Source organism: Poeciliopsis prolifica, unplaced genomic scaffold (assembly GCF_027474105.1).
Source record: "Poeciliopsis prolifica strain line A6 unplaced genomic scaffold, Auburn_PproV2 SCAFFOLD014, whole genome shotgun sequence".
In the NCBI taxonomy this organism is placed as follows: domain Eukaryota; kingdom Metazoa; phylum Chordata; class Actinopteri; order Cyprinodontiformes; family Poeciliidae; genus Poeciliopsis; species Poeciliopsis prolifica.
The window spans coordinates 94,484-108,007 of NW_026562389.1; the positions used below are offsets into that span (position 1 = coordinate 94,484).

General features: G+C 37.5%; 1 protein-coding gene across 3 annotated transcripts in view; it reads right to left on the minus strand.

Annotated features, from left to right (window-relative positions):
* Positions 1 to 637: 637 nt before the first annotated feature.
* The window catches only part of ntrk2a (neurotrophic tyrosine kinase, receptor, type 2a), a 92,372-nt gene continuing 79,485 nt past the window's right edge, over positions 638 to 13,524 (minus strand). For all 3 annotated transcript variants that reach the window (XM_055039136.1, XM_055039134.1, XM_055039135.1), the window contains 2 exons: positions 8,931 to 9,089; positions 638 to 7,143 (listed from right to left, as the gene is read on the minus strand). In XM_055039136.1, the coding sequence (XP_054895111.1) occupies positions 6,958 to 7,143; positions 8,931 to 9,089 (345 nt within the window). In that variant the 3' untranslated portion in view covers positions 638 to 6,957. The remainder of the gene's footprint in view (positions 7,144 to 8,930; positions 9,090 to 13,524) is intronic.

Consider the following 13,524-nt stretch of genomic DNA (forward strand, 5'->3'; position numbering starts at 1 on the left):
ACACTTCCCATCGCAAAATCTCATCCATATTAAAAATTTATAAATTAAGCATGGAATCATAATCTGTACCAGAAAAAGCAATTTCAAGCTACTCCACTGATTCCGTCAGGAAGATTGGCCAAATATTATGCAAGATGCTCATCAAAGGCAAAGAGCATCAAAATTTTACTTTCGATGAGAAATTTATCTAAATATTACCAGGGATAGATATATAAATGTATTTGAATAATTGAATAATTATGACCCTGTTTGATTTTTTAAAAATCTACAAATAAAAGTCATGTATCCTAATTTAAAGATCACATTAAAAAAATAAAATAAATAAAATAAAATCACCCAGTTGTTATTGATAATAATTACATGGTGTGTAATCATCTGGCCATGGAAAAAGTCACATATCAATGTGTTTTTTTTTATCAAAAAGTATGTAAACTTATCAAGCTAAAACCATTGCCAGAACTGTGTCTTTACACATCTTCTTTTTTAATTAAATAAGTAAATTGATTTAATTGCATGTTAAACTTTATCTCAGCTTCACTTCAAGCCCGACCCCTGACATAATCGGTCCGCTTAAAACACACACACGCAAACACACACATTCACCTGGAGGATGTTTGATGTGACATAACAGGTTTTATTAATTACATTGTATCACAACAGACTGGTCCCCCTTCAGAAAAAAAGATCACATGATCATCACCATCATCATCATCATCATCATCATCATCATCATCATCATCATCATCATCATCATCATCATCATCACCATTATGAATAAATACTGTATTATTATTTCCATCACTCAACTATAACATGTCCAGCTTCTCCCTGTGTGGATGTGTGTGTGTGTGTGTGTGTGTGTGTGTGTGCGTGTGCGTGCGTGTGTGTGTGTGTGTGTGTGCGTGTGTGTGTGTGTGTGTGTGTGTGTAAGGGAGCACAAATTACCCATTTGCAGAAACAAATACAAGTAGTTTGAGTTTGCAGTCTCTAAGTAGAATTGACAGCAGGGTCTTGATAGTTGCATTCCTCCATTGTCATATCTTTGTGGATTCAGCAAAACATTTTAAGTTCAGAAGAAAACCATAGAACAAGAAAAAGGAAAAGAGACTATTTTTACATCACAGGTTAGTTCTTCCCTTTTCTCTCCCAAAAAAAAAAGAAAAAAAAAAGCTGCTTTTATGCATTACATTCTTCTAGGTACTCCAGAGCATCCAAGCACAAAAGTAATCCGAGAGATGACCTTAGTGATATTTCAGCTCGATTAAATCAAAGTCTGATGTCACGGTTGTGTGAGAAAGAGAGTGGGGTGTGGGAGCACTAAATGTGATGTGGATCATAACATTTCTAAAGTTGTGAAGTACATATATTGCATTTGAAATGCACCCTGGAGTCACAGAACAGAGTCTAATGTAAAATACATTGAAGTAAGGCAAAGGGGCAGGACAGATTTCTCTAGAAACTGTTGTTGATATGCTAGTGTGAAACCCAGGCTTTGATAAATCGAGGCAAAAAGAAGCCTAACTTGAGCTTTTATAAAAAAAAAAGAGAGAATGACTGACTCTATTAATCATAGCTGCCATAAAAAACAACCACATTTCCATGAGATGGTTTGCAGTTATTTATCATGAAATTGGCATACAGCAACAATAAATCAAATTCTGCTTCCTGTGTTGAGTCTTATGATATTTGAGCTTGGATTTAGTTTGAATGCTGCAAATCAGCCAGCTTTTTACACACACACACACGCACGCACGCACACACACTCACCGAAACCGAATAATCAAAAAGCCGTACATTTTCCCTGGGGGCCACTGGATGTCATTTTTTTGTCTTGGTTCACCTACCCAACTAGCACCCCCTTGATTCAAACATGAAAGAGTAAAACATTTCAGTCTAAATACCGGTACAGTCTGGGACAAACCAGTTAATAATGCTTATTTCTTCCAGCAGCTTATTCACATTTTTTACATAAATTCTTGTTCATCCCTCTTGCCGTTATTTTACAAAAAAAGAAAAAAAAAGAAAGAAAAAGGACAAAAGTAGCACTTCTAAGGACCGGAGGTTAAGACTATCACATACAGTATAGGCAGCATAGAAGAGGAAAAATTGGTTGAATAATCTATCATACAGTAGGTCACTTGATAAAGAGAGAGTGAGTGTAGAGAAGTCTGTGATTGTCAGTCCCTTCTGTCTGAGGTTTCCATTCACACGGCAGATGTTGTTTTTACTTTTTCAGGGTTTTTTTTTTCTGATCAGAGGCAGTGATGCAAAGACTGCCGATCTGTGCAGACCAATCTCTTCCATCTCTCGCTGCCAAAACATCACCCCTGTCCAACGTCACCCACTTCATTATTATTTAAAAAAAATGGGAGAAACAAACACAGCAGGTAAGTGCAGAAACAGTGCTGGGAGCTGGGGAGCTGCTTCAGTGTACGCTACTCTTTTGACATCAGAAGTGTCCGTACGCACTGTATTTATTTTTCACAGTTTTTTCCAGCTTACACACCCTGCCCTCTGTTATTGCACAGAGATATTGTGTGTCGGGTTTTGTTTTGAGTGTGGTTGGTGTGCTTCAGCAGGGACAGATTTTTTTTTCATTTTTTAACCCTGTTAGCATGCGCTGTCAATGCTGCAGCCATTAACCCTTGCAGTTATTCTGACAGGTGAGAATAATTTTGGCAAAATGTCAAACTCAATCGACATAAGTGACATAGTGGTGAGATATTCATCCCTGCTGCCGTGAGCAGTGTCCATGAGGACAGGCTCTGTTGTTATCAAGAAGGAACGGGATGTAAAAATACCCACACACTCAAGATTATCTTACACATTTGTGTAAACATAATCATTAAATTCAAATTCAGTTTGCAGTTGCAAAAAAGGCAACCCTAAAAATAGAAAGAAATGTACAAAAAGGTTTACAAGTTTATAAATTAGATAACAGGAAATCAAATCCACAAACATCAATACCATCAAGTGCTGCAGTTAAATAACAAATAAAGACCTATTATTCCAAATGAAATCTCTACAGCAAATCAAAATGACCGTAAGTGAAATCGTGCTGGTAATGACTTTTAAATATGCCTGTAAAGAGTAAAATATGCACAAGTAAAATGCAAAAGCAAACGTCACATGTGTTTTTTTGCATGCATGTGAGCTGTATTTACAGTATGTCTGTAAGCCAGAGCAGAGTTGTATGTGGAGTGAAGTGGTTCTGTTATCGCAGGATGTGTGATCGATCCTTAAAGATTATTTTCAGAGTTTGTTAGTACGTATGTGAGGCAGCAGGGTTTCTGCAAGTATCAGTAAGGTTATGTCAAGACCTTCCAGAAGTCTTTCCAAGTCCACTGTGATTTAAAATTACGATGTATGTATATGAAAAAACAACCCAACTGATGTCGAACGAACTTTAGAGTATAAACAAGTTCAATCTAGCTTTGTCAACATAAATATGTATTTTACCTTAATGCCTTTGCACTTGCTATAAACCTCAAATACCTTCCCACAGTGTATCGTAACTTTCACAAAAATTATTTCAAAGCTTCAGATATCAAACCAATTTTTATAAAGCCGAGTGTGGATGTTTCAATAAAAAAATAACTGCAGTTCTGTTTCTGGCCTAACGACTTTTTGGCAAACAGCAATAATTACCGTAGTTCATTGTTGATAAAACAAAAACAACCTCTTTAATTCATACTAGTGCTGAAGTTTTTGATCGCACTTCAGCACTAGTAAAAGTTTTAAATATCAATGTGCCTGAAGCCTGTTTGTTGTTTCACTGGATCTTAACACAGCTGATTCAAACATACTGATTCACTAGTAAAGTAGGCGGGTGTGTCTGGTACTTTCCTTGATGGGTTCAGATGTTACTCACCAGACTGTGACGACTTTGTTTCATTTGTTAACTATCAAAGATCACAAGTGAACAAATGAATATCATCAAGGCTCTATTCTCTTCATCTACATGCACTTCCTGATTCTGATTGGAAACTAATCAAACATTGATTTTACCATAATGTTTGCTGATGACACACAGCTTTGTGTCTCACCATATCAACAAATTTCACTATAAGCTTAAAGCCAGTATGTCCATAGTTTTAATGAGTGGTAGTCAGAATTGTATCTATATTAATGCTTTAACTGGGTAACTTCAATTATCACTACTGGTCTCTGTTAAAAAGTCAATCAGCGGCAGCTCATTAAAATGAGACAACAATCGTGACCAAGAGAAGAAATTTTAATACATCACACAAGATCACAAATCACTGCACTGGTTCCCAGTTTGTAAAAGAACAGATTTTAAAATCTTGTTATTGATCTCAAACAGTATGGAAATACTTGGGCCTAGATCATTTCTGAGTTGCTAATCAAGGTTCATAAGTTAGAACCTTGACTGTAAACAGGTTTATCAAGTCATTTTATTATGCCTTCAGTATTTATTGGTTTTTTTTTTTTTAATTCTCTTTCATTTCTCTTTATGCTGCAATTTTGCTTTGTATGTCTTTCTTAAATACCAAGTTTATAAATGGTGGAAAACAAACAAACAACAAAAAAAAAAAATCAGTTGTATTTAAATACCTAAACATAAAATTAGAAGTCCAAAGGTAAATTTTGCAAGCGTAAAACTTCTGCAGTTTCAGGAGGAAGGCTGAATGTCTGAGGACAAATTCCTTGCCACAGGGCTTATTGCTGTCCTGCATTATAGGGTTTGAAGTTTTATGATGACATAATAACACAGTCTAGACAACCAATCACGGTGCAAAGACATAAAAGAAGTTGATGAAAGTTAAGGAAGCAATAATTGAATGAAGATTTAAATTTGAGACAAAACAGTGTTCAGTTTATGACCTACTGAAAATCTGACCTCATTAAAGAAATTTTAGGACTAATGCATTAAAGTCTTTATAACGTTTTAAGACCCTGCGGAAACCCTGGCCTGCATTGAAGTGTGTGTACTGTCTGTGGTTAAAGGCAGCTGTAGGAATGTGAAGGGAGCGTAAAGTTGAAGTTGTGGCTTACAGAACATCTGCTGGCCATAGTAATGATGGATGTTCACGCTTCTTTTTTTTCCCAGAGGAGATTCTCACTTCTCTCCTTCCTTCATCTTGCCAAGTCCGTCTCCAGTCCCTTTCTTTTTACTTCGCTGTTTCCTCTCTGTAGTCTGCTCAATTGCTTTCCAGGACGCATTAATACATCTGCCCGTATTCCTACGCGTCGCCGCTCCTAAATCCGGCGAGCCTAACTGTTTTCTTCTCCTTCACCTTTCCATCCCTCCATCTCTTATTCTCGGCCATAAAACAATAAGTCTTGAATGTCTGTGAGGAGACTGTGCTAATGGAGCCCATTAGCTGTAATGAAATATACATTACACCATTACAGGGGACGGGGCCCGGCTAAAGCACTGCACCGCTCAAATAATAAAACATGTACAATTCAATTTCCTTCTCGGCCCATTTTGAGTGTCTTTCAGTGAGTGGGGGTGGGTCTGTGGGGATGCAGGGATGACAGGATGAGGTATCCAATAGATATGTGTGGGTGTGCTCTCGTGCGCATCCCCTCTTACGCAGATGTGGTTTTCAAGAATGTCTGAGTGCTGAGAGCTTTGAAGATTTAATAGGGGTTGACCAGATGAACCACACCTTCTACAGTGGAGTCACCCACACATTTGACCATGGTCTGACCACTCGATACCCAAACTCCCTCAGCAGCCTTTACGCTACCCAACCCTCCAGCCACCACTCCCCAATATCCCCCAACACTGTGATTTTTGCGATTGTCGGACAGCTGCGGACAAATGAATCAATTGACCTCCGACACAAACGCTTGACATCACAAGTGGAGCATCTGTCGCTTCGGAGGTTTGGGGTGGAGTAGTTATCGTGTTACTCTGCTCTGTATGACTTTGCATCTCAGGCCTGAGGAAAGTAAAATGCAACAGATTACAGCTGTAAAATGCAAACCCATGTAAGTGAGTACCTCAGCATGATGTCTGAAATCTCTTTTCACCACAGTAGTCGGTTGCAGCCGTGTTGTCACCGATTGTTTTGTGCATCAGCAATATTGGCCAACCAGAAATGATCTCCTCAACGCACCTCTTAATTTCATCTGACAGGCAGGGAAGGAGATTGTGTTTACCTTTCTTTCCTTTTCTGGCCATTGTTGTGTCATGCTCAATTTCCCACATGCATACTGATGTCTCAATTGTTGTGTTTGTAGTCCTGCTGGTTAACTGCTGACTGTAATCCTCAGTTTAGAGAGGAAGACGGAAAAAAAAGACAGACAGAGGCGAAAGAGGATAACACAGTGTCTTAACGGCACAGCATCTCGCAGAGCCGTTTCTCCGGAAGTGTCCCATCAGTCTCCTATTTACAAGCAAAATGGTCGGAGCTTCCAGAAATTCCTCCGCCTTCTCTTGCTGCTCCACCTCGAGTTTCCCAGATGCTCAAACATGGTCTGTTGTCTTACAGGCAGCAAAGGGATAAGTCAATTAATAAATCTTATTCATCCGTTTGTTTGTTTGTTATTTTATCAGTTAACTTTCAGTGAGTTTAAAGCATCTGAGAAGAAGTGAGAAGCTTGAAAGTTAAATCACTCTTGATAAAAGTCTCCTTGGTGAAGAAGCAGAACGAATCGGATTGCACACAGGTGAAGAAGTTGGCCGGTGGGAAAGAGATGATGAAGGGAGGAGTTGAAGGAATATTTTTTGATTGCCATAAAGTGAGCTTCACATCCTGTACAGTTACACATTCTGGACACGCATACACACCTACAGACACACACTTACGTCAGCATCCATCAAACACTTCAGTCGGAAGTGTCCCAATGCCCACTTTGACTCACATACACATGCATGCAAACTTTAAATGCACATACATTTAAATATAACCTCACACACACACACACACACACACACACACACACACACACACACACACACACTGTGTTTGATCTTCCACTTGTTCAGCCCAGTATATCCAGATAAACAGGTGAGGCCTTGGCCAGATTTAGGAGCAGACCATGGATTTCTTTAATGTTGAGTCTCATGTGTGGTTCTCTTTGCCAGCAGCCCAGCATCAGGTCGTACACCTCTTTGGGGCAGGTTCTGGGACGCTGCAACACGCGACCTTGAGTTATACACTCAATCACCTGCAGAGGAGAAACAAAAGAAGATCCAGAAATAGGCACTACCCTTAGCACAAGTTGGGTGCTTCATTTTTAGTATTTAAATCTTTTACCTATACAAAGTTAGGTTCTGAGTCCCTCTTTGTCAGTTTTTAATATCTAGATACAAAACAATCGGGCCAGCCTGTACATATTTTCCCAAACCTATTCAGACCTGTGAAAGGTTTAAATTAAAGGTTCAACTCTCTGGACACAGAAAACATCTCTTCCACTCTGAAGACAAACTTCACCAAGTTCCATCTCACTGAACAAGATAACGCTCTAAAGTTGTCATCTTGTCACAGGCGCATATAGTAGCAAAATGTCATACTGAATACATAATTCACTAAACTCTTAGCATAATGCAGAGGAGTAGCCATCAAAATGCAAACTTAATGCTATTTCCCAAAAGCAAAGTCTGCTTTTGAAGCACACATTTGCATTAACATCATTGACACCTAATTCAGCAACAATCACTGAAATACACACCAGTGTGATAAGTTGAATAAAGGAATTGATTTCTGTAGCCAAGAAAAGACTAAAGTTCTCCTCAGCACAGAAACCTATTTTTTTTTGCCATTTATAAATCATCTGCATTTTTGTTATTCTGAAATAACTAGGCTTGTTTTTATTTCCTCCAGCATTAAATTCGCTCTGCTCTTCTCATGCAGTGAATGTTACTTAATGGTGTTCATTAGAATCAGCTGTGTCTAGCAAATTGCTAGATAGAAAAGATCTAATCTGTTTTAAAGTTATCATTTTGGTGCACAATCAGCCACAGAGTCCTCCCTCGTTCTGTGATTGGTATCAGATTAGATGAGGAGAAAAGTATTTGATATGTAATCGAGGAGCAGAACTCTATCTGATATGTAAAAGATATCTGATTGTCAGACTGAGGTCAGAGGTGTTGACCTTTAAAACTGCAGAGAGTTTCTGGTTCATCACAGTCAAAGGAGTCTGGGGTGAAGGTTAATTGCTGAATAATGTTGGGTTCCAAATTAGATGTAGGCTGAAAAGTATTATTTTTTTTTTTTTATCAAATCAAGTTCTAATCCAGTGGGATTCTCATTTTTGTTTTTAGCTCACCTGTAACAGTTCAGCTGCAGCTGCGTCCTACCTCAAAGCCTCAGTTTCAACTTGACTTAACTTGACTGCATTGTTTAGGATCGATTGGGAATGTATGTGATTGATTTGTCTGTATGATTGACTTTTTAAAACACCTTGAGATGATATTTGTGGTGACTTGGGGTTACATGGATAAATTGATTTAAATTTTCAGTTGGATCACGGAATAGATTAAGGTCAATAGAGAGGAAAGAGCAGAGCAACAAAGGAAGGTAATTCTGTCTAAAAATGGTTTTCTTTAGGTGTTACATGTCAAAGTGACAGTTTGAAGAACTTCAAAGTGATGCGGCTTACATTTGTAAAACATGAAAGGAGACACAGGCTCACATATTCATGAAATCATACCTATGAGACACTTCCCCACAAAACTAATAAAATATTTAGATGTACTTCTACAGAGGGGTTGTTTCATCACACCTTGTGGCTACAACATCTCGGTCGTCATCACTTATTAAGATGATAGCACTCCACAAGTAAAATGTGCATATTTTTTTTAATCTATACCGACATTGTGTGGAACTTTCTGTTATCTTTAAAGGTTTCATGTCAGAGCACATTATATTCTCGCTTTAGAAATGTGTCTAAAAATGTGTTTAGAACTTGATATGAAGGAGTCAAATAGAGAGAAGAATAAGTGTCTTTCTTACCTCATTATTGGAGAGCTGGTACCAAGGCTGCTTCCCATAGGTGAAGATCTCCCAAAGGACGACTCCGAGACTCCAAACATCGCTTTCTGTGGTGAACTTCCTGTACATGATGCTTTCAGGGGGCATCCAGCGGATTGGCAGCATGGTATGACCTCCGACCTTTAGAAAGCACACGAGGAAAACAAAGTCATTTGAAAAGGCATTGAGCAGACAAGAATACAACTTATGTAACTAATTTAATTTTAAATGTGTAAGCCGTTAATTTAGCTGTCTTTTATTGTCTTCAATGCAAAAAGCAATTTTAAAACACAAAGAGTCTTTGGAGTTACGTCTTTGAGACAGATGTCATGAGGATGGATGTGTATTGAATTGCAGTGCATAACTACCTGTTGTTGTATACAGAGAAAAGATTATTTCCTTTGCAAAAAAAATTAATTTTTAAAGAAAATGTGTTTAATTGCTGTGTGGCTGTTTATTGGAAATATACAGTAGAACAGGATGGAGTGAGATGTATGTTCTCCAAAAAAGAGAAAGAAAGTGGAGGAAGCAGGGGAAATTTGTGTTAGCAAACAGGTGAAGATAAAGGATTTCACCTCTCTGCTGGCAATACGCGTTAGCATGGGTTTATGAAACGACTGAAAGCCAAAGTTAATGGTTGAGGTCAAAATGCAAGTGAGCAGCCAGATCACAGTGGTGTTGGCCACATTTTAAAGTAAATATTTTGTTTTATTTTGGTTTAGAATTTTTCTCTTGATGAGCGATGATCGTGTTTAATAAATATATTCCCAGTCTTTAATTAGCTGAACTAAGAACTTGTTTTTTTTCTTTGCAGTGTCTGAGCTCAATAAATCTGTATTTCGACCACGATTCCAGTCACCACTTTTTTATCTTCAACTCAAAAATAAATTTAAGTTCGAACTTGAAATATTGTTACTGAGAAAACTGGGATGGACATAATGAGTTTAAGAGGCGTGAAAGAGGGTGCTCCTAGATAATATAATGGAAAGCTACATTACTTCAACAGATTAAACTCTATAAAAAGAACAAACAAATGATATGTAGGAAAAAAATTACAGAAAGGGCTGCAAGCTTGCTTCTATAGGAGTGGTCATACCCATCTGCCTAAAAGTAATAATGCTAGTCAGAACTGGAGGGGGAATTACAAGGTCTGGATGCTGCAAGAATTTTGCTTTCACAATTTATCATAAATGTTAAAGACTAATGGCAACCTTAAAACTTACTTTAAAATTTACTGCATATCAAATTCTTATGTATCTTGAAAACTATTCTATTCTATTCTATTCTATTCTATTCTATTCTATTCTATTCTGACATCCTAAAGCTTTTCACATATTTCACTGTCTTGGTATACTCTCAAATTCAGCACATTTTTAAAGTAGAGCTACAAACAGTTTACTGCTACCCGAGGCATTTCAGTGACTTACATTTGATAGCTTGGTGAAACAGATTGCATCACTCCTGTGACTGTAGCAAGCCAAACCAGCTGAGAGCTCACTGCTTTGTACCGTGTTTCTCCAAACAAAGAGAGCATTCACACTTCAGTGTATTTGCTGGTAACCTCCTCAGGAGGGGACAGACATTTAGCCAGTAATTATGATTAGTGGGTAAATGTGAAACATTATTTGCCAATGATAAACTGTGGGAACCAGTATGTGGGAGACAGTTAACAGTCAGCAGTGACGCACTGAAAATTGCTTCAGTAGATTTGAAAGCAGTTATTTAATTATATACTTTAAGTTGTACTCTGGAATAAGAAGATACAGCGGCTGATGAGGAGCAGAAATAACGGGCTCTCTGTGAGACAGCCGGTCATTTTATTATGCTCTAATCTGAACTCAGCCGGTCGAGTCTGTAACGTTGGTAAATTCATTAGCTGTTTTTATAGTTCATAAAAACTGACAGTTCATTTCTACTGAGACTTCTAACACTGTTGTCAAAGGCTTGGGTCAGCTTGGTCTGGCTGAAGATCATTGTTGTTTCCGGCTCAACTAAAGATAAAAGGCATTTTATGGACAAACTCACATGTTTCTATTTAATAGTCGAATTCATCTACCAAGAAACAATCACTTCCTCCATCTCTTCCACTTCCTTTCAAGGTTGGAAAATACTCTACATAACCATTTATAGATGTCTGAGTAAAGAAAACTTAAAAAAAAAAAACATTCAAATGCAGTCCTTCCATCAGATAGGTAAATGTTTTACATCCCTTTCAGAGCACTAAATGCACTTTTCTTCTATCCGAAAGAAGCTTAAACAGGGAGAAGAAAAGTCATGCTACCAAGAAAAAGTCAAACATGTTTCAGCAACTGATGTTTGACAGAGATACCCCAAAGCGCAACAAGCTATCTAGCGACACAAACACATTATTCGCTCTGCTGATTGTGATCTGCGTGACTGAGAGTTAATCTGTTTCAACAGATTTAAGCAGGGCTGGGTCACACAGGATTCATGTCGGCTTGTTCAACACGATTCAGAGGAAAAGGGCAAGAATAGTGAAAGAAACAGATGGGAAATAAGAACAAGATAGAAAGGTCTTAAATATTTTCAAATGGTTTTGCAGTTCAGCTAAATCTTCACCACAAGTTGCAGAACTACAATGCAGCAGTCTTTAAAAAAAACTATTATCTAAGGTACATTGGGGTTGGCGTTGGAATAAAAACAGTTAATTCTCGTTTTGCGGAAACAGAATGCACACAATCAAACTTTTCAGCATGGTCATTAAATATTTATGTAGGGCTTTTCATTTTGTCATATTAATTCATAATAATTCAGTCAAATGGTCTTACAAAAGATAAAACTAGATCTTTTAAAATTACATAAATAATTATTATCTGATATTACCCACAAATTCAACTTGATAAATAGTGTATCTCATATTTACATTTTCTGAGAGGATCAATGTTTCTTTTGTTTAAAACAGGCATCGCTATTTGTAAATAAATGGTGTCACCGTTTGCAACACGTAAGATGTAATGTTACAAGAAAGTTTTTCTCTGATACAAAAATGCACGTGAGTTTCATCCTGAGGACAAGAGGGATTTGAGGAATTCTCTCAGGTCTTTGAATAATGTGCAAGCTGCTGTTTTGAATAGTTTATGTCTACTGGGATCGAAGTTGTGGAGTTTAGTGTAGTCATGTTTATTCATTTCCCTATTTAAGGATCAAAAAACCATCCAGAAGTAAGGAGATTCCACACCAATGATTTATTATAACATAATTTTTTCCATAAGCAACTAAGATTGGTTTAGTGAAGGTATTTTCACTCTTTTTGCAACTCCTGCAATTAAATTTCTGCAATTATAGTGACTCAAATGCCAATTGTCCAATAAGGCCGATTGCAGGAGCTAAATATGGTCACTATAACTATTTTTGAAATTCTTTTGTAGGAAAGCTAAATACTGTTGACATTTTTTCTCCCTCTCTGTGCTTTTTGCTCACTGAAGCTCTCCTCTTCTTTCACTCTTTTCTTCAAACATGAATCTACCAACAGAACTGTGCTTCATTGCCCTGCGCAGATAGCACAATACATTTTCTGAAGTTTATTTCTGTTATTAATGGTCTGTCACTCTTCTATTTTAGTGAGTGGGTTATTTAATGCAGTCATAAAATGTGCGCAGTCACATAGATAGCCATCAGGCTCAGTTTTACATGGGAGGAAACATATCTGCTGGCACCTTGGCAGTTTTTACACTTCATAACCAGGCCTGGCTCTTTCTGACGTTGATGCTTTATGTTCTCCTCAGCATTTGGTTCATGACTAAATGGACTTCAGTATGCACTACTATTATCTTCGCAGTTAACATGAAGTAAGAAAGAAGATCTTGCTTCAAATTCAACTTAAATTTAGAACTACGGACAAAATTAAGGCATTTTAAGTACTAGATAGTCTTCAGTTTCTCTTCAGGCTTACAGTCAGTCCTATTCCAGCTGGACAATAATCACAAACAAGCATCAAAACTCATTATGGAGCTGATAGAGAAAATGAATGTTGATCAACTGAAATGGACTCAAACCTCAACCCAGCACCACAAAACCATTCTTTTAGATGAAAAGGACGGTCAAATGTACAGACAGCATTATTCCAGCACCTTCTTAAACAAAGCATTTTGTGTTTCTGGATATTGCTAAGGTACATTTACCAAAATATTTGTGGAAGTGTTTGGACGAGGAAATTTAGAGAACTGGATTCCTGTGTGAACAGGAATGCCAATTGTCCAACTTACATAAATCCTCAAAAGATAACCAGAGTAGCAGCCAAGTAAAGCAGTGTTAGCATGATAGATTGGTACATCCTGATAGGTAAAGTATTTTCTTTATCTCTGTTGATAAATTTCTGATAGCTCATTGATGCATCTGATCTTGCTCAACCCCATTAGTGTTTTTGTTTTATTCATCATGGCTGATAATTTCTTCTGATGGCTTGAAATAATACTGAACTGCTGAGCCGTGGGTTTTTTTTTTATGCTTGTTAAATGCGGTTCAGATATGTAGCCCAGATGAACCTGAAACGCCAAACTAATGATCAGAATTCAAGAAGCTTTGCGTTTAAGAAGCAAAGGCTCAAATGTTTCCT